Source organism: Aedes aegypti, chromosome 1 (assembly GCF_002204515.2).
Source record: "Aedes aegypti strain LVP_AGWG chromosome 1, AaegL5.0 Primary Assembly, whole genome shotgun sequence".
Taxonomy (NCBI): Eukaryota; Metazoa; Arthropoda; class Insecta; order Diptera; family Culicidae; genus Aedes; species Aedes aegypti.
In genome coordinates, this window is record NC_035107.1 from 43,046,035 (window position 1) to 43,073,057 (window position 27,023).

General features: G+C 40.2%; 1 protein-coding gene across 1 annotated transcript in view; it reads right to left on the reverse strand.

Annotated features, from left to right (window-relative positions):
* LOC5573035 (neurogenic locus Notch protein) overlaps positions 1-27,023 on the reverse strand; it is a 217,971-nt gene that overhangs the window by 25,037 nt on the left and 165,911 nt on the right. The window contains exons 6-7 of the mRNA XM_021838030.1: positions 21,336-21,848; positions 21,070-21,252 (exon numbers count right to left, since the gene is read on the reverse strand). Coding sequence (XP_021693722.1) covers positions 21,070-21,252; positions 21,336-21,848 — 696 coding nt within the window. The remainder of the gene's footprint in view (positions 1-21,069; positions 21,253-21,335; positions 21,849-27,023) is intronic.

Here is a 27,023-nt window from a genome sequence, read left to right on the forward strand (position 1 = left end):
TTTGCAATGCTTCTCCTAGAAGCCAAGCGTTCGGAAGGCTTCTCCCAGAAGCTTCGGAAGGCTTCTCCCAGAAGCTTTGGACGGATTCTCCCAGAAGCTTCGGAAGGCTTCTCCTAGAAGCTTCGAGAGGCTTATCCTAGAAGCTTCGGAAGGCTTCACCCAGAAGCTTCGGATAGCTTCTCCCAGAAACTTTGGAAGGCCTCTCCCAGAAGCTAGCTTGGAAGGCTTCTTCCAAAAGCTTGGAGGGCTTCTCCCAAAAACTTGGGAGGTTTCTCTTAGAAGCTTAGAAACCTTCTTCCAGAAGATTGGAAGGCTTTTTCCAAAAAGTTGGAAGGCTTCTCCTAGAAACTTGGGAGGTTTCTCTTAGAAGCTTGGAAGGTTTTTCTCTGAAGCTTGGAAGGCTTGTCTTAGAATCGTGGAAGGCTACTCCCTGATGCTTAGAAGGCTTCTCCCAGAAGCTTTGAAGGCTTCTCCCTGATGCTTGGAAGGCTTCTCTCAGAAGCTTTGAAGGCTTCTCCCAGAATCTTGGAAGTCTTCTCTTAGAAGCTTGGAAGGCTTCTCCCAGAAGCTTGGGAGGCTTCTCCCAAAATCTTGGAACGCTACTCCCAGAAACTTGAAAGTTTCTTACCGAATCTTGAAAGACTTCTTCCAGTAGCTTGGAAGGCTTCTCTCAAAATCTTGGAATGCTACTACCAGAAGCTTGGAAGGCTTCTCCCAGAAGCATGAAAGGCTTTTTCCTGAAGCTTGCATGGCTTCTAGCAGCTAGGAAGGCCTCTACAAGATGCTTGGAAAGCTTCACCAAGAAGCTTGGAAGGCTTCTACCAGAAGCTTGGAAGGTTTCTTCCAGAAATTTGGGAAGTGTCTACAAGAAGCTAGGAGCTTGGAAAGTTTCTCCCAGAAGCTTGGAAGGCTTCTTCCAGAAACTTAGAAGGTTTCTACTAGAAGCTTGGAAGGCTTCTCCTAGGAGCTTGAAAGGCTTCTCCCGGAAGCTTGGGAGACTTCTCCTAGAAGCTCCATTGGAAAACTTCTTGCTCAGAAGTATCGTCAAGATATTCGGAAATGTACTGAGATTTTATCTAAAAGTTTCCTAAAACAATGCATATAAATAAATACACGAAACCTCTTGTCAAGCTAAAAGTGTCTTTACAAGCGTGATCATCAACCCAAAGTTGCTTCATTTCATGTTATTCCAACGTCAAACCACTCGATCGTACCCCTCGCAAAAGTTCCCAATCAGCTTAAGTGAATCCCACAATAATCGAAACCTCGATCGCGATCCTTGTTTGCCGATTTGCATACACATTTTGCCGCATCATCATGGACGTGGAATGCTTCACCCTTCCCGAAACGGGCGCGCGATCATTCACCTCTTATTCCTGATGCAAGATCCGATCCGAACAACTCCCCAATTTGTTAGCATCTGCTTCGGGCGGCCGAGGTGTTTCTCTGACATCGCTATCACAACCATTTACCCTGTTAATCGATAATCCTTGTTCTGACGGTGGATTATCGCCTCCGGTTCCTTCTTCTTCTTCTTCCTCGGAAGACGCGAGCGATCGTTATCGCATCGTCGTTGGCGCGAACCCGCGCTGATGATGCCATTATTTAATTAATTATCAATTCACTGCCCACTAACATACCTAACGGATGGACGATCGACAGGCCCAGAGTCCCAGCGCCCACTTCATGGACAAGAAAAAATTTGGTCTCCAGCCCCAAAGTCACATCGCGACTTCGACGGCACCCGAGCGTGTTAATCCGGGCGGATTGAAACCTGTCAGCATTTTTCAGCTTTTGACTTGTTTGGAAAATAAACAAACATTTTCGTTCGATCGAGGAGCTCGAGTGAGTGGCGATCGCTAAAGGGGAGCAAAGAGCTCAATCATTGAGGAATCTCCTCTTCGGATGTCGATCAATCGCCTCTTTTCCTCTTCGTCCGTCCGTTCGTCTTCGAGGTTCTATGTAGATCTTCGTCTCGCGTTCCCTCCCTCTTGCTGACTCATAAAATTATTTAATTACGTTTTATTGATCATTTACATTTTTTGTTCGGTGGTTGTGGAAGTTCTGTTGAAGCTGTTGAAGCATTCTATCATGCAATCGTAGAGATTCTTCCTAGCCTCACTGCGGAATCTGTAGTGTAGTGCGCGCGGTTGCTATAAGCTCTCAGGCGGCGCGCGCGATCGCTCGATGTGTGGACCAGAGCTCTGTAATTATTCTCTCCTATTTTATTGCTTTTTAAATGCACGATCGGGTGTAGTGCCAGTGCCAGCCAAGTAGAAGCGGACGCGCGATCGATCGTTTCCACCATAGTTGGCTGTGCTTGGGCGCTCTAGGTACAGGGGCGACCAGCTCGCACAGTGTGCTTAGCTCTAATAGGGAGAGATGGTTTAAAATGTCAACCTAAACTCAATCGCATTTTAGAGAGAAATAACAAAGTTGTACAAGAAACCTGTAGCGTATCATAATACAGTCGACTCTCCACATCTCGATGTTCTATATCTCGATAACTCTCCCTATGTCAATGATTTTTTATCATTATCAAAGGTTACTAGACTAGATTTTCGAGATTCAGAACAATTTGCAAAAACGAAACGAAGTCTGTTTGTTATTAATTTTCCTGGTAACGGAGTGATTTTCAATCTAGTATTCATTAAAAATTTGTTCTATGTGCCGATCTCTCCCTATCTCGATGGTCCCTTCGATTTCGAGATATGTAGAGTCGACTGTAGCTTTCAATATTGCCATAGTTCAATCAAATATTACTCCAGCAAAACAGTTTGTCCACATTTATCTACGATAAATCTACAACCTACGATCTACGATTATATTTTTAAACACTCGAAAACAGGGGGAATATGGGGCAAGCGTACCATAGAGGCAAGTAGGCCACCCCTAATTTTTATATCAACGAGTAAATGTTTTTTCTCTTTGAGTTTAACATTATGTTCTTTTATAAGTCTGAGTAAAAAAAATACGAAAATTGTTAATTTGTTTCACCTATTTTTATCGATTTGTGTGTAATTAACCCCTCTACCGGAAGCTTAATTTTTTACCACAAAATAAATATTCAAATCGTCATAACTTTTTTGTTTTTCAATATTTTTGCACTATTTTTTCACAAGTTCTCAAACATCTCTTCTAGTTTAGGAATCCGTGTCGATATTAATTACTGGTGATCTGGTTTTAAAGATATTTCGATGTTCTTTGGGGGACCGACATTTTCCATATAAAATGTCTTTGGCGGCCATTTTGTTTTTGATCAATTTATCAAAAAAATAAAATGTGGGCTACATAATGCCAGGTAATAAGGAGCTACTCTGAAAAAATCATACAAATCGGTTCAGTATTCTTAGAGATATCTGAAAATTACGATATTATGTTTTTTGAAGTTTTTAAGATCTTTATTTGACCAGCGTGGTTCCAGAAACCTAAATGCTCATTACTTTAAGACGGCTGCACCAAATTGCTTCATTTTTTCACAACATACTCTCATTAATGTATTGTTCCGAAGAGTGAATATCCGAACACGATTAAATTTCTGTAGCCTGAGAAATTAACGGGGGGTTCCAGTTACGGGTCGGTCCCCCAAGGAATTTTGGAATATCTTCAAAACCAGATGACCAATGATCAATATCGACATAGACCCTAGAACTAGAAGAGTTTTCTGAGAACTTGTGAAAAAATGGTGCAAAAATATTGAAAAACAAAAAAGTTATCATGATTTGAGTTTGAACTTTGAGGTAAAAAATGAAGCTGCTGTAGAGGGGTTAAACAGCCTAGTACCAGTGTTTTTTTAATATTAGTTTTTTTAAATAGCATGGTCTAAAGTGATTTTTTCTATCTGTATAAATAAAAATGGAATGGTGTTTGTATGTCACGCGACGACCCGAGAAAGGGGCTATGGATTTAGACGAATCTTTGGAAGTTGTATTCCTCAAGTGATGATATATGAAGTGTTTGTTTGGAATAATATTTGTGAAAAACTCATCGAGAATGTTGACATTTTGTGTAAGGATTTTCCATAACCTACACGCAGCAAATTAGAGTATTAAAGTTCAAACATTTTGCCTTATGAAAGATTTGCAATACGAACATTTCATGTGTCGTTTTGGCATCACTCCACATTAAAGCCCCAAACACAATGCGAATGGCAACCCGGTACAACGGCGAAATTGCAAGCCCATCTTGGTCTGCACTCTACTTGTCAAGTCCATGTTGAGTCTGATTTAGTCGACATTGATCAAAACATTTACATGTCATTCTAATCAATGTTCCCGTTTTGTCGTTCTTGCCGTTGTGCCGTTGCATTGTGTTTAACGCTTAAAGCCCCAAGCACAATATGAGCGGCACCGCGGTACAACGGCAAAACGGCAATCACATTGTGATTGAGGCCTAAGACGTCGATACACTGAAAATAGTCCACACGTTCGATACAAATTCTTTTTAATATGAATAGTAGAACTAGTTTGCCTATCATGACAACGACTCACATTTGCCATTCGCGTTACATGTTATTTTTGAGAAAAACGGGCGCCTGTGTGCACGGAGAAATTTTTTAACCTAATTTTTGAGTTTAGTTTACCCAAAATTAAGTATATCGATTATACTTTCAACCCAAAATCTCTCGGAATGTTGTCAACAATGGAGAGAGGTGCATCTACCCAATAGGTGTACTTTTACTTTACAATAGGTGTACTTTTACTTTAACCCGAAGGTCATTCGTCCCTATATCAAAGGCAAACTACCTAGTGGGGATTTTGTAAATTTAGCCAAAATTGAGTAATTGGGTTCAACTACGGAATTGGGTTCTTTAGTGATGAAAAATTCACAGTTTTTTGTAGCTTGATCGAAAAAGCATAAGTGTAACACAATTTTATTGCACTTTAATATTCTAATTTTGATACAGTAAATGATTAAAAAAGATTTCATTCTGTGGACTCAATGACATTCCAATTTACATAATGACAGCACGTCTCGAAGTAAAATTTGCCGAGGGGTGATTCAAACGCGATTCCCATACTTAATTCAAAAGTGTTTTAAAAATAGTTCCAGGGAACGGAAAATTATGAAACTTTGGATTCTGGCTCAGTTTTTACCGTAGAATTAGAATATGTAAGAAACAAGATACCCCTAAACAAGCCAATTGCGTTGAAACAACCCAAAATTGAGTTGAATCCCGCACGGTCCTATCGATCGCAAGAACGATTCCAGGTTACCGCGAAAACTTATTTTGTTTTCAATTTCTGGTTTTATAAGGAAAATTAATGTACCCGTTTTCTAGCGGCGAATTTTTAAAAGGGGTTTGTTTATTAATTTATTCAAATAATTAATTAATGTACGCGTGACTGTTGTGCGTTTATTTGCTCTTGAATGTATGAGAATAAACACATAACAGTATCAGTGCTTACTATGATGCATCGTTCTTCACATGTGAATTATTGTTATTTTGACAGTTTAGTGTCCGCATTCTAAGTCCCGAAAATGTCTGCTCTCGATTATTTGAAAATTTATGGTACTTCTGATAGTTCCGTGGAAGAGTGCATGAATTTGTCCGATGCCGACCCGTAGGACAATGACGCGGGCTCTGAAGACAACTTCGCTGGCTTCGACGATAAGGACGGTTGTGACGGCAATGCTGGCGGCGACAGTAGCTTTCAGTTTCCACCAAAGACGTACCCTGAGCATTGGGTAAGCTATTTGCAATCGTTAAAGGAGACTGAATATACGACGGGACTTGAACTGAAAAGTGATGACTGGATGAATGGACTCTGACGGAAGTGATATGACCGGTGATGATTTCGCCAAAAATGCAAGAGAAAAAAAAAGAATTGAAAGCGAGATACAACGCCGTTTATCGCACCGAGTAAAGGTTGACATTCTGGGTGTAAAATGAACGGCGGGTTTACAATCTCGAAGGAAAACCGCATTCGTCTTAATACCGTGTTCTGAGCATTGGACTCACCAGCTATATTCGCCAGAGCGTGGAACGAGTAGATGTTCAGAAGCTGAGAAGGAGATTTTGGATGATACTGATGATGGTGATGAAGAAATCTGATACAAATTCTTCGAACTGTTGTAGAATAAAATCGATGTAAATCAGGTAAACTTCCTTTAAGTTACTTTGTTTGTAAAGTATGAAATTATTCTAGTAGCATTTGTTTTTTACTTCTATTAAATATATATATCTTGAATCGCGAGACTAATATGCGTATAGTAACGTGGGACAGACCACGTTCGATGTTGATTTTAACAAATATAAATCAATAATCTGAACAAAAGTTCATAATCAATTTGGAAGCAACATTTAGATTTGGTGATATTAAAATATATCACATTTACCGTAATTTTATGCCATAAAATAACAATTTCAAAGACTTAGTTTCTTTAGACACTGCCTAATTCACTACAGTGAAAACTCCATGAGTCGTTGTTCCATGACTCGATAACGACTCACGAAACCATAAAAAAAATATAATGAGCAGGATTTAAAGAGATTTGAAATAGAAGTTCAATCGTTAAACATGGGAATAAATAATAAAAATAAGCTAGTACCCCTTAACGCTCCTACTGGAATCCAGTGGAAGACCCTCTTCAAAAAGCCCTGAAGCACAATTTTTGTTCCTCTTCAATCATTCTACTGAAGCTCATAAGCCCCTGCATCCCTATGCCAAGTCAATTTTTCCAAAATCTGGAAGATTGTGAAAATTTGTCTGGAAAAGTCTGTACATGGAGAACCTTAAAAATTATATACAAAACCTTACAAATTCATTTCAAATTTTATCTGGATCTTCCAGATTTTTGTAAAATAGAGCCTCAAAAATCTGGAATATTCCAGACAAATCTGGTAGCTTAGCAACGCTGCTCGTAAGAGCGATTAAAAAAGGGTCATATAATGGTAGCAAATGGGATTTTTGAACTTGTGAAACATTGAAAGGACATAGAAAAATAAAATATCAGCTAGCCTCTTTAGCCCTTACTGGAAGCTGGTATGCCCTCCATGGAAAGCCTTCAATCGTACCCGGATTTAAATTCCCCCCTAAAACTCCTCAGACACAAATAAACTTCTCCAGAACCATAGAAGTGGAAGTTAAAATGGGGTCATAATAAATTTGAAAGTGGAATTAAAGAGATTTGAAATAGATTTTCAAGAATAGAAATTTCAGTTGTTATAAACGATGAACAATTTTTTGAACGATCTTGGGTCTGGTATCTATTCACTTTAAGTTTGATCCAAAAATATCGAATATCTTAAGATCCGGTTGAACCCGAGCAAAAATGTTAATTTATCAGAGCAGGATTGGGCAGTGTGAGATAAAATGCAAACAGTAATACGATGCTTGTTAATACAGAAGCTTATTTTGGGATTTGTAACGAATTCATCAAAACTATCAATTACTGTAATCTTCCGTTAAAGTGTAATAGCAAGAGGTTAGAGTTCTACACAATTTATTTATTAAGATTGCCGAATCTTGGCGAGTTTTAATCGAGATTTGATCAGTCGAGTAGTCGGTATACAATTAAAATTGTATCTCAAGAAATAAAAGATCAGTAAATCGCACTTAGTTACTAAGTATCTTGACAATTTGTTGGTTGATATTGAAAACCCGAGATACGCACGGCCAAGATCGTGAAATAAAACTAAGTGTGTAGGAATGATATTATACTACCAATAGAGTATTTCCTACCCGCTGGTTAAAATCTAAATTGACCCATTTTACCCCATCAGTGCATTTTGAACCACTATGCCCTACTAGAAAAGCCCTGACCAGCCAAGCTATAGTAGGCAAGGCCTACTGCTGCCCCTAGATCTCCAACCCATAGAGGTAGAGGCGCGCGCGCGCGATTCCAAAACCGAAAGGCTCGCGATCCGAGTGAGCGCTGAACTGGGCGATAAATATTCCTCAATAAATAATTTCCCAAAAACCGGTTTGCATCGGCGAGCAACGACGGCTTGTTCGACATTGCCGCGTTTGCTGCTGCTAAAGGCTGGCTGACTGACTGGCGGCATATCACATTGTAGTCCGGGTCCGTCCAGGTTATATGTAGGTTTAGGTACAGCGATTTTGTAATCTCCGTTTTTGCTTGTTTAACAATCAGAGGGGTAGGATAGAATGTGAAACTTATGAATATGGATTAGAGGATTTGTTTTTCGAACTAAATTGATCATGACATCTATTTGTCAAACTTTTTGGAAACGGTGCGGGCGTCTCCCCGAGTGCCCCAGCGCTGGTCAAACAGATGATCGTAGATTGCATAGATAGATCTTTTTTCGGATGGGGTTATGGCGGAGGACGCGGTTCGGGGGTATGCTCGGCTACCCGTGTTTAGCTGGACAGGTTTTGAACGGAAGCTGAACTAAAAGTGTGACATTCATCAATCGAAGTTAGCTAGGAATCTGATCCAATTAATTTTTATGAAATTTGGATTAATATCTAATGCCCAAAAATGATCCTAGTTGATTTAAGTAAAATTCAAATAGAAGATGACTAGATCAAAACAACGTTTATGTAGAGCCCAAAAGAAAACCTTTCAAGCCGATCAATCTAGTAGCCATCTGACCCCCGCAATCGGGAAGTGTCACCCTCTCCGATGAAACGGTAAATAATCTTCCTTGGAGCATCCGCCCACCGTGGGCTGAACATTTTCTCCACTCGTGTTCTCGTCTGCAGAAGCACTTGACATCGTTTTATCTTCGAACACACTTCGCTTCCGACGACCACAAAGTCCAGTCGCAGCCTATTTGCGATAGAGTCTCCTGCCTGAGTAGGAGTGGTGGGAAGAACTCTTGAGCCCACACTGCACTCTGTGGGTCCGTAATTCGTCCCTCCCTGAGCTTACCACGGAGAGGAATCTCAGTAGAGTATGTTGGGGCAAAAGTTTGACCTGATGGAATAATCAATATTGCCAGAACAAAAACTAAACCACCATGACATTGCATTATTCGATCTTTTGCCCCACCGTACTCTAATGGTCGCGCGCTGAAGGCCTCCGGTGGGCACTCGAGTGTGTACCCGACCTGCCGTGTCGAGGTTTATTAAAATTTTATGTGCTTATTTATTTAACACCATTTCGCCTCGCTTTTGCTCTTTCCCACTCGCGCTCTAGCGGCCACCTCATGGAAGCTGAGTGCATCCCCCGGTCTCCACAGGTCTCCACGTGCCACCGAATCCCTCGGTGCCAAGGTAGATCCAGAAGAGAAAGGTGATAAAATGCAGACGCGATTGAATGCACTGGAAGCATTACAGAGGAGCAAGATCACAGATCGGATCCGGATGGACTTAAAATCGCCATGATGATAATAAATCTTCGAGCTGTTTAGTAGAATACCTATAAGTAGCTATAGTTAGTAGAATACCTTAAAATCGCGTCCAAGTCAAAGCAGGCCTGGTGCACTGCACTGAAGTCGCGCGCGCAGGTAGGGAGCCCTCCCGGTTTCCATGTAAACAAGGTTCCGATTAATTGCTTTGAACTTTTGATTCCATGTTTACCCAAGCAGGCCATGATTTCGCTCGAAGCTTCAGCACCGCGAGATTCTCTTTCGGATGGATCTCAATTGATTTCGGGATGGAGCGGCGATGGAATCTATTACAATGTTGTGCAGAGGCGACTGGAGCAACCGGATTTGATTCGACCACGCGAAGGTCCGTGACGTCCGTATTTAATCTTAGCGAGTCGATGAAGGGGTCGAAGTTACGCCTACTTCTGTGCTGTGATTACGATCAAAGCGACGATTGTTATGCAATTAAAATGGCAAAAGTCGTTCGCCACTACGTACCTTTATAATTACCGGGTTGTTTTTTAATAAAACAAAACATAACATGTCGATGATTGTTAACAATCCATATTCAACAATAACATAAAAAAAGGTAATACCAAAGACAAAATAAAGTTCTCCATGTTACTAGCAGTTGACTAAAATTTTATGGCACATAAGGTAATAGAGCAAAATCTAGAATGCCGTGAAAAGTGTACTGCGATCTGTCATACTTGGGTACCTTTTGCAGTACTAAGGGACCAAATGCAGCGCTAGAAGTGGTAGCCATTTCTAACCCAACTACCAAAGACAAATTCGTCTCTGGTAATACTACGTTCAGACTAGGCTTATATTATGCAATACAAGCTTTCTTGTTATCAGAAACCATACATCTTGTTTTTACTGGAAATTACCAATATGATGTTTCTTATTAAGCTAGCCTATATTAAACAATATAAGCCCTAGTCTGAACATAGCATAAAGCTTAAGTTCGACCACATTTCGTCTCCTTAATGCTGCAACTAGGTAACTCGAAATCCCGTATTCGAGTTATCTAGCTGTAGCACTAAGCATCTTTCGACTTTTTGTAATTTCAGATGTTGTTTTTGAAGATTCCATATTAAGATTCTCCTCATAATCTTATGCAAATTTGCTTTGAATGTTTTGAATTCTGATTCTCGTATAAACTTGATAAAATATTCAAAAAAGCCTAACAACAACAGCACATTTCTTCATTCCTCTTTCGCTAATAACTCAGTCAATAGTACGCATTTCGTTGCTTTCTTTGTGTGAATCGCTAGCTAAAACATTGACTTGCGAATTTTGATGAAGGATAAGTGTTGATTATTGTAACTTGTTGCCAATTTTTCTGTTCACGCATTGAAATATTCTTCAGGACTCGATGGTAATCATCGATTCTTATCAAAGACAGAAGGTTTGGACATTTCCAATCTTTCAGGCTATTTTATAGCAGGAAAATTAAGAATTATTAAAATTTTATGCTTTTTCAATATTACCTAAGTTCTTGGAATCAGTGATCTCTCACGTCTCAATGTGGATGGACGTGTTGTTCGTTTGCTAGTGTTTTTTTTCGAATTTTGTGCCTGGTCGTCTACGGTGTACACTGAGGAAAGCAAACGTAAGACTGTCATAAGATTTGCTTATGGAATTACGACACAAGAAAAATCTTTGAAATTCATAAGACCATCGTATGGTTTTCGGCAGATGTTGTTTCCATAATACACCTCGAAGGAATTTCGTAAGATGATCTTATGAACCAGCATTGACTTGATAACAAAATCCATAGATAGTCTTATGAAATACGTTCTGATCCATTCTTGGTTCCATAAGACTGTCTTGTGTAATTTGAGCTTTAGATTATAAATTTCAATGAATGAATAATACTAATCCCCGTTGAAAAATAGGTTAACCAACTTAGGAAAATCAAATTTTCATCCATTTTGTCATGTCGCAATTCGATTAAAGCACTTACAGTAAAGCATTAGAATCGATTTGCGATACGGCAATATGGATGAAAATTAGAAATCTAGTTGGCTAACCTATTTTGAACGCGAAGAAGTATATTATAGCAGCGAAACATTATTGAGAAAAGTTGTGAAGAATGCTTGAATTGGTGCAGGTTTCCGTTAGGGCGGATTAATGGATGAGGGGGGTTTGTGATTTCTTACGCGTCATGCAAATCGTTTTGAATTTTCAATCAAAAATCTTATTCTTTGAATCCAATTCCTAAATCTGATCGAAAGAAAGTGTTAGTTACAGCGGAATTGATGATAAATAGAAAATATTTACCCTTTGATGCATTTGAAACGGAGTCAGCCAGCGACAAATCAGCAAACACGTCCATTTCGGAAGCCATATTGAATTTATGATTGTGAAATGGCTGTACCGAGAAAATTTGCCTCACGTGGTTCTTCACAATGATGAGCAATGGGGTTCATAAGCGTTCTTATGACATTGACAATTGATTATTATGAAAAAAATACACTTGTCTTATGAATCTCAATCTCGTCGAATGAAATACGCAAGTGTCTTATGAACCAACAAAAAAATAATAAAAAACGCGTTCATTAGTGTGATCTTATGAAAATCATGCGAGATTTTTGCCTCAGTGTACGTGTCACGTGATCAAGATGTCGACGGAATTAGTAGTGAAAAATACTTTGGCTTTTCGTTTTCCTGGAGATGCCGCACAACCAGCCGTGGCGGATATGGTCAGCTTTATCAAGGCGCTGAAAGGTGACCAGTCGTTGATGGAGACGGCCTATAAAATCTCCGATGAAAAGGCTGTCTTTATTCGCTTCAAATGTGAATCGGCAATGCAGTTTGTTCTCGCAAACAATGACGAGGTGGTTCCATTTCATTATTGCAATGGAGACAAGGTAATGGTGCGTATGTCGGTAGCGGGCAATACTCGTTATGTGCGCGTGTTCGATCTACCCCCAGAGGTGCCAGATGCTGATCTAGCATCAGTGATGGAAAAATATGGAAAGGTGAAGCGAACTGTGCGTGAGCGGTTTCCTGCCGAATTCAAGCTCGAAATGTACACTGGTGTAAGGGGTGTCTATATGGACATCGAGAAAGAGATTCCGGATATTCTCTTTTTCCGCAACCGAAAAGGTAGAATATTCTACGACGGTATAAAACCAAAGTGCTTCACCTGCAAGTCCGATACACATTTGAAAAAATGTTGTCCAGTATTGCGAGAACGCCAGGCCGAGAAAAAACAAAAGCAAATGGTGAAAGCGCCAGAAAATCCTGAAAAAGCAGAAGAAGAAATATCTACTGTTGCAGCAGAAAACACAATAGACGAAACAAGTCCAGCAAGTTTGAAGAAGGCGGAAACCAAACGACAACGGTCGCTTGATACGGATCGAGATTCAGATTCTACAACGAAGCAGACAAACAAAAGGAGGAACAAAACGAAATCAGCATCGAGTGAAAGTGACGATAGCAGTTTGGCCACAGTCCCGGATGCCTCTCCCACCAATAGTAGGCACAGAATATTAACGTATCACTGGATTGAAGATGAACAAGAACGAAAATTGCTGATGGAAGAAGATAAGCAGAGGATCGCGGTTGCTACCAATACTTCAGTTGATGAGATTATCTTTTATTATGAATAATTTTGTGCTTTTTTTATTTACAATGATGTGTATTAATCAAATACGAATTGAGTCGGCTCCGTTATGTGCTTTGCACGCCCGAGCCTAATAAATAAACGAATAAGGAAAAAAAAAAAAAGTTCTTGGAAAGCTAATTTAGACTCATAATCGGCCTTATATAGTATTGAAAAAACAAAAATTGGCGAAAGAATATTTTCTGATCACTTACTTAATTACTTAATAATGAAATTTCGGGCAGAGTAATGAAAGTTTTCGAAAAAAAAAATCAGGAAAGCATCAAAGTTTAATAGTGACAAACTGAACAGCTACTCGCATTGCCAAGAGCACTCGATACATGTTCTGCAAAATAGACTTAGTTAAAAATGCTTGTTTTGGTTTTAGCAATTGGTGGGGTCTGAGTCATTTGACATAAGGTCGTTTGGCTTAACGCTATTGTAGATAAAGAACATTTAGCATAACGGTCATTTGGCATAATGGTCGTTTTCCATTTTTCATCAATTACAAACAATCTTTTGAAAGAAGGGATGTACTACTAGGGCAGTTCCAAAATTCAAAAAAGTTTGAAAATCTCAACTCCCATATCTATCTTACCTTCCTAACGATAAAAAAAGTTTTCTGTGAAATTTTCAGCTTTCTCGGTGGTGATTTGAAGGTGGCCCAAAGACGATGTAAGTTTATACGGAAATTACTATGGAGAAATTTAGAAAAAATGTCCCGAACACGAATCCATTTCAAGCCGTTTTATTCCCTTTTAGAGCTGAAATTTCGGCCATTTTAAAGCCGTTTTAAGCCATTTTGAACGATTTTAAGCCATTTTAGGCAATTTCAAACCGTTGCATGCCATTTTGAATCGTTTCAAGCTATTTTAAGCCGTTTTATGTCGTCTTATGCCATTTATGGACATTGTAAGCCGTTTTAAGCCATTTTAAGCCTTTTAATGCTGTTCCTGACATTTTATGCCATGTTGAGCCGTATAAAACCATTTCAAGTCATTTTCGGCTATTTAAGGTCATTTTAAACCGTTTTATGACAATTTAGGCCATTCTAATCCATTTTTAGCCGTTCTAAGCCGTGTTAAGCCATATTGATCCATTTCTGACCATTTTGTCGTTCAAGCCATTTAAGGCCGTATTAGTTATTTTAAGCCGTTTTAAGCCATTGTAAGCCTTTAAAAGCCATTTCAAGCCGTTTTAAGCCATTCCAAACCATTTTGATCCATTTTCGGCCATTTTAAAGCCGTTTTAAGCCATTTTAACCCGGTTCAAGTTGTTTAAGGCCATTTAGAACCGTATTAGACAATTTTAGTCCATTTCAAGCCATTTTTAGTAATTTTGAACTGTTTTAAACGCTTGTAAGCCTTTGAAAGCCATTTCAAGCGGTTTTAAACCATTGTTCAAATTTATTTTAAGCCGTTTTGAGCCATTTCAGCTTCATTTCAAGTCGTTTAGAGTGATTTTAAGCCATGATATGCCATTTCAAGCCGTTTTTAACCAATTCTAGCCTTTTTAAGCCACTTTGAGAAATATGAGGCAATTTAAGGCCATCACTTTAAGGTATTTTGAGGCAAGCTTGAAATTGCCTTTGAAGGAATTTTAAGTCAATTTGAGCCATTGTAAGCTATTTTGAGCCACACAGTTAAAAATAATGAAGATTACACGTCATGTAAACTTCATTTGTACGATGTAAACATGACGTCATGTAAACTTAAGTCTGGAATCATGTAAATTTATGTTATATGTCATGTAATCACTCAGAATTCTGCTGGATTACATGACATATAATTGAAGTTTACATGACATGTCATGTAAATATCCATTATATACCACGCTCCAATTATGTGCATTATATGTCTCAGAAATTTACACGTTTCGTTCGAACTGTGCAGTTTAAGCCGTTTTCAACCATTTCTAGCCGTCACTATAAATTTATGTGATTTTTGCTAACGTAAGAACAGCCGTTTTAAGCTAATTTAGGTAATACAAGGCCATTTTATGCCATATCTCGCCATTTTAAGCCACTCTAAGCCATTTTAAGGCCATTTCAAATTTGCAATTTTGTACAGGTTAGGATATTTCAAGTCATTTGTAGCTATTTCAGCCATTTTAAGCCATTTGAAGTCTTTTAAGACGTTTTTGCCATTAAGGGTCGTTTTAAGCCATTTTAAGTCGTTATAAGCAAATTTTAGGCCATTTTGAACTGTATTAAACATTTCAAAGCCGAATTGTGCTATTTTATGCCATTTAAAGCTATTGCAATACGTTTCAAGCCATTTTAGGCCATTTTAAATTGTTCTATGACATTTCAAACATTGCATGATGACATTGAAAACTAGCAAGTTTAAGCAATTCAAAGCCGTTTTCAACCGTGTTTAGCCACTTCAAACCATTTTGGCCATTTTAAGCCATTTTAAGTCGTTTTAGGCCGTTTCAAGTATTTTTAAGCCGTTATAAGCCATTTTAAACCACTTTAAGCTGTTTTTACCATTTCCAGTCATTTGAAACCGTTTAATGCCATTTGAGGCCTTTTTAAACCATTATAAGCCATTTTTCGACGTTTAAAGCCATTGTCAGCTGTTGTTAGTCGTTCAAAGCCGATTGATGCAATTTTTAGCCATATTAAGCGATTTCAAACCGTTTTAAACCATTTTTAGTGTAATCCGTTTTCAAACCATTTGAGGCAATATAATTAATTGATAAATCCAATTAATAAAATTATTATAAAGCCATTTTAGTCCTTTTAAAGCCATATTCAGCCATTTAAAGGCTCAAGAATCCATCATTTAATCATTGGTAATCATCAAGAATTAAAAACCAGTTTTTTCGTTCTAATTTGAGGAAATCCCCATCAATTTTGAGCTGGTTTTAAAAATTAGTAAAATAATTATGGTTATTTTCATCTTGAGCCGGTTTAAGCCATTTTAGGCCGTTTTAAGACATTGTTAGCAATTTTCAGCAATCTTAAGCCATTTTGAACTGTTTTAAACCATTTATAAGCGATTTCATCACCACCGCTTAGGCCTTAAATATGGGTAAACGTAGTTTAAGGCTTAAGCGAAGCTGAAGAAATTAGTCCTTTGCTGATTTATGCAAATTTATGCCATTCTTAACCATTTCAAGCCATTTTAGGCCATTTCAAGCTGTTTTAAGTCGTCTTAAGCCGTTATCGTAATCGTTTAAAACCGATTTATGCCACGCAAAATTTACTGGTAAGATTTATGGATAAAATTACTAACTTTTCTGTCCTTGTTTTATGAAAAAAATAATATAACCAAGAATTTATTATTATGTTTGAATACCTGCAGATTATGCTGAGGATTCTCTGATTACTTTACTGTCGCGAGTATGTTTGAAATGTTTGATTTCGAAAAAAAATTTGGAGGCCATTTTGAATTTGGCCGCCATCTTGAATTTTATTAGAAAAATCGTTTTTTCACCATTAGCGCACCGCTAGTTTTGAATTCTGAGATCACCATCAGAAAGCTGAGGAAAAATTGCGTAAGATAGGCTACAGAAACTAGGTGAGCAATGGTATTTACCCAATCAAATGAACGATTTTCTAAATCATGTTGTACGATTTTGACGTATACGGCGAGTGCAATCAATACAAAAATCTTTTTTTGTACTACAAAGAAACAAGTTTTCAACCTTTGGTGTTTTATTCGAGTCGAGTGAAGATTAAGAATATTATTTTGAGTGAAAAAATCTGGCGGCCATCTTTGATTTGACGCCATCTTGATTTTAGGTAGAAGAATGAATTTTTCACCTTGATAGCACTCAGCATGTTGAAATTAGAGGTGATCAATAAAAAAAGGTTACGTATACTCTTCTTCTTTTTATTCTTAATTTTCCTGACGTTACGTCCCTACTGGAACCGAGCCAGATGCTCAGCTATATCTATATAAATAAAAATGGAATGATGTTTGTATGTCACGAAATGGCTTGAGAACGGGTGATTGGACTTACATGATTCTTTCACTGTTGAATTCGTCCAGAGCTCCGACGTGTTTGTCCGAAGAAAAATATTAAGGAAGACATCGGAATAGTGAGGAAAACGGGAGAAAATAATCTGACATTTTCTACACGGGACTTGCATAGCGCTTTCCAACAGCCTACTTGATGGCAAGACGAAGTTTGCCGGGACCACTAGTTGGTCATAAATCCAGGTTATTAAATAGGAATTTCCTTTTATAATGCGATTTCTGACAACAGAATAATTCGACATATCTTTGAATTCAGTAATAATGAATAAATAAATTCAATAAATGAAAACCGTCCAAAAACATTGATTGTATTAAACAAACATTTTTTTTTTACATTATGCATTGTTGTTCATTGAATGAAGTTTATAGATTGCGCGTCGGGACATTAGAAAGTCTTGTGGTAATATCTGTAGTTTCAACGTAAAACATTGACAAAAGTGCATTAATTCAGAATGGAATTCTTAAATTTTGAAGCAAAAACAACATCCTTGATTTTCTGAGCCACAAAGTATCGTTTTAAGTACCGCCCAACATGCATGTGAAATATAGCGAGATTGAAAGATGAGAAGCAGGTTTTGTTCTAATGTGGACGTAATGCCGAAACGCAGGTGTATTATTTTGAGGTTGTAAAATCTGGCGTCCATCTTGGATTTCGACGCCATCTTGGTTTTAGCAGTTGAATGATTTCTTACCATCTCAGTGCTCATCATGTTAAATTATGAGACCTCCGTTAAAAAAAGCAATCAGATTCTATCTTTCTTATCTTATCTCAGCTGTTCAACTGATTGTTCATTTCTATCAATGTTAATAGACCAAATATATGAAAGAAATAATGCTATTTTCAACTCGAAGATATGCAGAAGAATCATTCAGGTAGCCAATAAGCGTTAAAAAATCATATTTGATAATTTGTTTTCAAAGCTAGTTTAGCTGAGGGGCTGGCTGTTCCAGTAGGGACGTAACATCAGGAAAAAGAAGAACAAGAAGAAGAACAAGTGTAACGGTAGCATTAAAATTCAACATGTTGAGTGCTATCTAGGTGAAAACTCATTCTACTGCTTAAAAACAAGATGGCGTCAAAAACCAAGACGGCCGCCAGATTTTTTCACTCAAAATAATACTCCTATTCTTCATCTGTCTCAAATAATTCACCAACGATTGAAAACTTGTTTCTTTGTAGTACAAAAAAATGATGCTTGCATTGATTGCACTCGCCATATACGTCAAAATAGTAGAACATGATTTAGAAAATCGTTCATATCATAGGGTAAATACCATTGCTCACCTAGTTTTGTAGCCTATCTTACGCAATTTTTCCTCAGCTTTCTGATGGTGATCTCAGAATTCAAAACTAGCGGTGCGCTAATGGTGAAAAAACGATTTTTCTAACAAAATTCAAGATGGCCAAAATTTTTTCGAGTTCAAATGAAAGCTATATCCTTTCTCTATACGATGCCACTAAGTTTGCTATGTGTTCCAAGCGAAATATGAGACATGATGGAGTTTATAAAATAATTCTGGAACAAGAGCAATGAATAGCAGGTTAAAAGGAAGCTATGGAGCTTCACAGAGAGAACTTTCAGAAATCCTTATAAAAAGGCCAGGGATATCAGAGAAAACGCTTCAACGACGAATGAAAATCCAATCAAAGAAGTCCATCCAAACAAAACATATTTTTTTCGAGAATATCCCGAACTCGAACATACAACTTTGTAGTCAAAACAGTGCAAATTAATAATCGAAATTGTTAGCCTATAATTTCTTACAAAATTTTGAAGGTTCCTGCGATGCTAATCACAACATTTCAACTGAAATATCAAAAGTTCATCCGTAATGTGCTACAAATTTAAATTGAAACCAAAAAATTCGATACCATAAATTGCGGAAACTTTATAGATTTTTCTGAAAAGTCGTCCTTATCAAGTGATTTTCCCCAAGTAACCATGCTGCTCTAGCTGCATGTTATGCATATGAAGCTAACATTGAATTAAAGTGGGAAATGGCCCTACAAATGTCGAGTTAATGCTATAATTTCTATATAGCTCTAGTAGGGCCCTTTCCTACTTTAAATCAACTTCAGTTGTACTTATACAGTAATGCTAGCTTTATATACACCGGCTATATGCTTAAATTGCAGCTTGAGTACTTGATAAGCCATCGCTATTCTAGCTATTTTCCTAAAACTGCAAAGAGCATCCTCGTCAGATACCAGCAGCAAATCCCTGTCACGGTTCTCGAAGCATCCACTTCCATCCTCGCTCGCGTCGTCCCCCCTTTCGCCCATTACGAACAGTGACAACTTTACGACCACACCTCTGCGGAATGCGCGCACCGAGCATCTCCAGTAGATCGGAAAATTCCGCAAACCGAGCGTGGCCGTGGCCATGGCCTCCACCAGACACCGTGAGAAGTGCCTTCCGTCATCCGCAATTTTCCGCTACCTGTTACAGCAGCACTTACTGTACTGCACTCTGCAGTGTAAGTAATACCCACGAAAACCTCTGGTCCCTTCCCTGAGTCCTCCTTCTCTTGTCGTGGTCGTCGACATCGTCGCAAATGATGTATTTCATAATGAACCCACATATTATCAACGCGAGATCAACCACCGCAGTCGTCGTCATCGTCCAACATTGCACCGCGGTCCTAACGGTGAGCTGCAGCGCACTGCTGTCCAACACACACGCGCGGTCCGAAACACAGACCCAGAGTCATTTCCCCCCATTCCGCTCCTACTAACTGAAGTTCTAGTCACAGACAAACAGACGTAACACTTAGAACAAATCTCTATAAAAATCATAGTTACGAGGACATGTACGCCCAATGCTAAAATCGATGTATTTGGCCGACGGGCCAACAGATGGCGGTAGTGTATAAACGTCAAACACGAACAAAAACGATGCGAGTGCTGTGGGTGGCGGATTGGCCACCTACCATATTTATGAATCGGCCGTTAAAAAGGTGGTCGATGGACAGTGATGAGAGTGTTACGTCTGTTTGTCTGTGTTCTAGTTGTGCATTGTTGTCGCTTTGGGGTGCAGACTTCGAGCCGTGAGTGGACATTAAATGAGCTCAACGAACACGTACCTCTAGCAGCCTAGTAGGCACAGACTTCATCGCTCGAAGTTCGAGCGAAAACATAATCTAGAAAGAAAATCAAAGTGGAAATATTTATGTTTCATCCTCCGCTTGTTATCGTGGTTCGGTTTGTATTTTCGTTCGCTTGCGACGGCTGATCCTGTCCGGCTCCCGGCGACGGGATGGAGGAAATACCCCGTGGATGCTGCGCGAGCTTGATGACGATCAAACTGTGGTAGCGCAATCCGCAAGGAGCAACCGAACCGACCGAAACCACGACAGAGAGATAAATAAATCCAAGCAATCTGTGGGATGTCGCATCCGACCGACGACGACGATGGAGGAATGCGCGCTTCTTCGCAGTTTGTCGTCGTCGTCGCCGTCTTGGATGGCTTGTTCTTCGCGCAGTTCGAAGAAATGCACTGGGAACGAAGATGTGTGCGCGATTCGCTCGGTTGACATGCTGCAATGATGTCCAATTGATTAATACTAATTATGCTGAACACGTCCAACGCGCCCCCTGGTTGGATGCGGTGCGCGCCCACGATGGATCACTTTTCCGCATTTATGGCCATTCCAGGCTAAGCTCCTATCCAGTAATGCCAGTAGCAATGTGGATTGGAAAGTGGTTCATGTTCAGGTACTTTTATGCGATTGGTTGCTTGGGATAGATGGCCACACTTATGAGCGATGGGCTAGGTCATAGCGAATCCAAATTGAATTTTTGATTTGTTCCTTACATGCTCCATTACCATTATGGTTGGATGGTAGGAAGAACAAGCAGAAGAAGAAGGAGACTGTAGAGATCGTTGCTTTACGATCGCCCTCTTAATAAATCACCGAGCACTTGATTATCTCTGAGGTACCGGCGAGTGCCCATCGACGATCGAAGGTAATCTATCTCCTTTCTCTGGTGAACTTACTTATGCTTGGGCTTGCGCTCAGTCGCCATGGCTCGTAAAACCGTAACAGCTACAGTAAGCAAATGATTTACCGGCTTGACCTTTTCTCTTTCTCTACTTTCTGCCGCAGCATGTACATCGAGGATGGGGCTGGAGTTCCTATGAACTGCACAAGCCGCTCAACTGTCCCATGCTTTAAAACAAGGCGCCACTTACCTGGCATGCAAACGCAGCGAAACGTTCCCGGATCGTCGAGGCAGCTGCCCTCGTTCTGGCACGGATGTGACTCGCACTCGTTGACGTTGGTCTCGCACCGGGGCCCGGTAAAGCCCTGGGTACAGTTGCAGGCAAACGAGCCGGGCGTGTTGACACAGATGCCGTTGTGCTCGCACGGGGAACCTGCGAAATTGGAGGGTTTGCGGAAAATAGAGGTTAGAATCTTCAATTTGGTCCAAAAGTTACGGCAATGGCGCTCCACCTACCTTGATCACACTCGTCGATATCCTCAGAACAGTCGATGCCCTTGTAGCCCATCGCGCAGGAACACGTAAACGACCCGTTGATCGGGCTGGTATCACAGATTGCATCGGCGTGGCAAGGATTTGAAGTACAAGCATCGTCCAGATGGCACAGCAGCCCAGTCTTGCCCGGCGTGCACCGACAGTAGAAGCTACCGACCCCATCGATACAGGTGGCCCCGTTGAAACAAGCCGCATCCACACAGTCATCGATATTGTTGCTACAGTCAGGCCCATTCCACCCGTTCACGCAGATACAGTTGTAGCCGCCGTGGGTGTTGGTACAGGTGGCCCCATTCTTGCAAATCGTCGGCTGCTGAACGCACTCGTCCACGTCCGTGTCGCAATAATCGCCGGTAAAGCTCGGCGGGCACTTGCAGTGATAGGCATTGACCCCGTCTACGCAGGTGCCACCGTTTTGACACATATTGCCCGGACAATCGTCGATGTTCTCCTCGCAGTTTTTACCATGGAAGCCTGTGTGAAAAGGAGACGAAACAAAAAAACGGTGAATTAATGAGACCGTTAAGTCTGAGGGTGCTTAAAACAGAGAGACAAACACCTGTTGTTATCAATGACGAGCAATCCGGTTATAACGGAAAAGTTCGGAAAGGACGAATCACTCAGGATAGCAAATGATGACAATGTCGGTACGAGAAATCGTACGACGAAAGGTGCAAAAAGTTAATGTTCGGTAGCGAACGGTGGATTGAATTGGACATTGTTCGGATTGACCCCAGCAGGCGGTGCAGGTCACCCACTCTCGGTTGGTTGCGAGGACAACGACGAGGGTGACTAATGCAACATAATCATACCGAGAGATCGCGAAGATCCAATCCTGCTCAATAACTGCAGAGCCCATCATTCGGACCGCGAACTGGTTTTTATAGCCCGAAGGGCCCGTTTTCACCAATTCCTCTTTGGTGCCCCTTTCTTTCTGTTTTGTGTGTAAACACGCTCGCGTCCACACAAAAAGGCGATCGAGACACGAGAGAGTCACAAGACCTGGACGACGACGATGACGACGGCTTGTGGTTTTTGCAATTCCTCTTGCCATGCGATCACGTCTCCGCTCGCTCCACCAGCCAGCCTTCTTCGATCAGTTCATATATGAAGAGCTGTACGGTTTGGCGGTTCGCCGAACCGTATACACGACAGACGAATGCGACGTCGAATATGTATGCGCTCTGCGCCTGTACACTTTCCCACGGTTTCATATCTGTTTATAGAGGAAGTCTCCGTTCTCGCTCTCTCGGTCTCTTTCGCTCTCCTGCAGATGACGATCGCTCTCCCTCTCGCTCTGACCAACTCCTCAATGGACAAAGCATGCCACGCCAAAAAGCAGTGCGACTGTGATCGGTCGCATGAACGAAAACAGTTTTTCAGCAGGCCCTACCAATACCACAAGGATCGCCGAACGATCGCGACTCCTCCGAGAGTGCAGGACACTCTGCGCGCTGCACTACACGTGCTTCTTTATGGCTTGAGACGCACGGTGGTATTGGTGCACGAGCACGTGTGAAACATACGTCGGGTGGTTGCGTTGCCATGGCGGCCCTGGGCCCTGAGAAATCAAAACGTTCGAACACATGAGCGGTTCGAAATGAAAGCCATCCGAACAGAGAATGCACCGAAGAATGTCGGATTTAATCTGTCAAATTGAGAAGAAATTGGCACGAAAGGGCTAATTTGTACCAGGATTGTAAGGATTTTGGTTTTTGCCTCAAATTCCAGGGCTGCAAAAACATTCATCGGTCGAGTTTGATTTTTTCACAGCCGACTGCGATCGACTTTCTCGCGAACAAGTTCGGCACCATTCCGGTTGACACACAGAAGAAAAGTCATCGAAATAATAAATAGTCGAACGACAACGAACGGGTTGCACGGGCGAGGACGTGATTCCATTTCACATTAATTAAAATGCAGTCCAAATAGCGCAATTTACGAGAGCTTAGATAGAGACTTAGATGCTCGGTCGGTGGTCAGGCAACAGGTTAGGAATTTTTAATGCGATTTGTTGGTAATTTTCGTTGATTACTCCACTTCTTTTCTCTGCTTGGTGCTCGTTTTTTGCTTCTTCTTCTTCTGCTTCAACCAGACTTCGGTTGTTTTTCCCTCCGGTCATTCATTTATCTACACTGTGAAGAGCATCGCGGTGTGTAATGATAGCTTTTCTTTCAAGAAGCGGCGGTGGCGGCGGCAGAGGTCGGTTTGTTCGGTTCGGTTCATTCATTCAGCGAACGCAGGTCTGACGACGGAGAGATAACAAAAAAGCGTTCCACCGTCATCCCCATCATCGCATCTTGTCGGGATTCGCGTGTGAGCGATGAATGATCAAGCGTGAGTAAGCGAGGTTAAGTAGCTGCGGTGCAAAGGGTACGTGTTTGAGGTTATGCGATCGCTCGGCGCTTTCGAAAGGGTTGTGTTGCAAATGAGTTGAGCGGGGTGTTGCATTATTGTAGGTATAGTTGCACGATTGGTTAAACTCGAAAATTGGTTTGCAAGCATGGTTCTATGGGACTACTTAGCCTAGCTAGTAGACAAAGCTCGCAGCATTCAAGGGGCAGCTTTAGTAACAAATTACAATATTAAGAAAAAAAAATTCAGTTTTAGCAGATTATAAACATACAACAAAAACCAAAATTGAAGCAAATCTTCAAAAGATATGGTATGAGGATCAAAATTGGGGTCTCTTTCGAGGACTGCTGAAGCACATCCAAGTAAGCCGCTTCCTAGAGCAACGTCTGGTACGTGGGACAATAGACGGCAAGCATGTTCTATCATAAGCTCATTGAATCCCGTAAAGGCATCAAACCTTTAGCCGAAGTATGCAGCGATAAGAACAGGGGTGTCAAGGCGGACGAACGTGAAGTGATCGAAAGGTGGAAGCAGTGCTTTAATGAACACCTGAATAGCGCTGCAGTAACGTTGAAGCAACGGATGAAATGTCTACATCAGTTTAGCGGACGGAGGAAACTATCCAACCCTCACTTTAAGGAAAGTTGACGAAGTCATTCAATAGCTTAAGAACAATAAAACAGTTAGTAAGGATGAGATCAGAGCTGACATCATCAAGATGTGAAGAACCGAATCATATGCCCCATCAACAAGACAGATCACAAGACGGAGTGCGAGCGCTTTCAACTGTTTGCAACTGTGAATGCCATCTTCAAAGTGTTATTCCTGATCATCTTTCGTCTTCTGTCACCTGTAGCAAAAGAGTTCATTGGATGTTATCGAACCTGCTCATCGATTGTTCCTCGACAACATATCAGGTCTTTGAATCTAACAGTTTGGCTATGAGTTCACTGTCATTATAGTGAAAGAAGGAAGGGTAATTATGTCCTCAAAATCAAATAGGGACCCACCTCATTTGAGTGTAGTTTTCTCACTTGTCCTGCATGAATAAAACGCAGAGGCGACTCGTAACCTCACTTTTTACCTGTTCTACGAATCTAAAAATGATTAATTCGGCAGAATTAGATTAAAAAGCAAACAGTAAATTATTGGAATCGTTGTTTCTAACAGATCTCTTCTCAATAGATGCAAATTTGTTGCTGAAACTCAAGAATTTCTATTCGTGGGACAGGTAGATTTGAGGTTAGGGAATCGCCACTGATAAAACGTACCATCTCATTCCACTTCTAGAGTGAGCCAATTGATCTCACACAACAAGGGCGGCATCCGAATAACAAGTTGTTGAACAACTTTTTTTCTATTTTTTTTTGAGAATGCTTCGTTTAACTCTTGTTTCACAAAAATAATTCTTGGGAGCTCCACACATTCCTAGAATAAAGGAAGGAGACGAGACATTTCGGTCTCGTTTAACTAGATGAGACATTTTGATATCGTTCAACTAGATGTGAAGGGTCGACTCGATTGGGGTGATCTATCTTGTAAATTAAGTGAGAACTGATTTTCTTCAAATTAAGGTTTTCTTTTCAATGCCTGAAAATGAGGCAGCCTCCTTCACTCGAGTAATCCCAATTCACACAGTAAATTACCTCATTCGAGTCATGATGTAAGCTTATTTTTTGACATGAAAAGTGTCATCCTAACAGGCTTTACAATCTCATCTGATCAAAGAGATCATCTTCATATGGTGGAAAGATATTTTTTTCTGATCAATCTATTCCATTCACCTACTTCCGTTGATTGTTTTCCTATTAATGTTATCTTCTTTGTTAGATATTAGAACATTTCTGCGTCCATGTTTGCACTTAAAATTCATTGACAAGCAGTGCCGTCATACAGACTGTTTCCCGTAACCACACGGATTACTGTGTTTGAAAGATTTCATCTAGCATCAAATGAGCCAAAGATATTGCTGTTTGCGTTTGACGTGCAAATCCAGTCTAACTGAGCTTCAAATGCGGTAACACAAAGTAACCAAAGGATGCTTAGCAACCATGATGCATATCACCGCCAACCTAGCAAAGAAAATCAAATTTTGACTTCGCCTTCCTTGTTGAAAATCTTACCGCGTTTGGTGTTCCCGCATTTGATATTTGCATTTCAAACGCACACAACAGTATTGAACAAAGATCGATCAAAGAGCTCTAAGATGGTATTGCATTATTCGATCCTTATCTTTCTCAGATGATCAAATGATGAGATGAAATGCAATGCCTGCATCCTAATATAGTTGGGTGAGAAAACTAAACATAAATTAGGTGACTCCGTAAACTAAATAGCGACTCACCTCATTGAGGTTAAGTTTTCTCACCGGATATGTTAAACCTTTCACCTCGATATATCCGACACTGATTAAATGAAAAAGTTGGTTTTCCTAGGGCTGAAAATCTCTTAAATAAAGACAATAATAATAATAATAATAATAAGTTGGTTTTTGTCACTTTACTCGGCTCGCAGAATAAGTGAATATGCCTCTGTAAGGTTTTGATTTTGTATGGGAGTTTGACGTTTACTGGCCTTGTAGGCCTCTGCACTGTTTTGATTTTGTATGGGATTTTGACTTTTACTGGCCTTGTTGTTTACTAATTTCACGGAAGAGTAAAAGAGAGCGAATGATTTTTGTGCAGAGCCCCGTTGTTTACACAATTTATGTAAGAGTGAAAGAGACAGGTTGAGTGTTGGTCAGAGCCCTATACGTGAGTGCGAGTTGTCTCACTTCACTTCTTCTGCTTAGACCAAGGTATCTAAAAGGGAGGTAATTCAATGTGCTATATAGTGCGATCCTCCATATTGATAAAAGATCTGACAGCTGGCAAGTTTGTGTTGCTCTATCAGATCAGCAAGCCTTGAGATCGTAGCTAATTTTTCCACTCAATAATTTTTGTTTTGTAATCGTCATTGAACAACCAAGTGTTAAGCTTTTTGTTCTTTGAGAAATTGATTTGAACAATTGCTTAGAACCGATGGTTGTTGGATATTCATCCAGAAGAGAACCCAAATGATTTTAACCAGCTGAATCGTAAAAACTAAGAAAAATAATAAGTAACTGTGACAATAGCTGTCTCTTCTCTTATAGCTGTCCCTTCGTCGTATCTACCGTGAAAAAGAACATAAAGAGAACAAGCATCTTCTACCAACCCATCGAGAGAATATTATAAAGGAGTACTCTACCACAAAATTCCGGAACTTCTAATTCTATCTGAATATAAAATATTTATTCTTACATTATCAACAAAA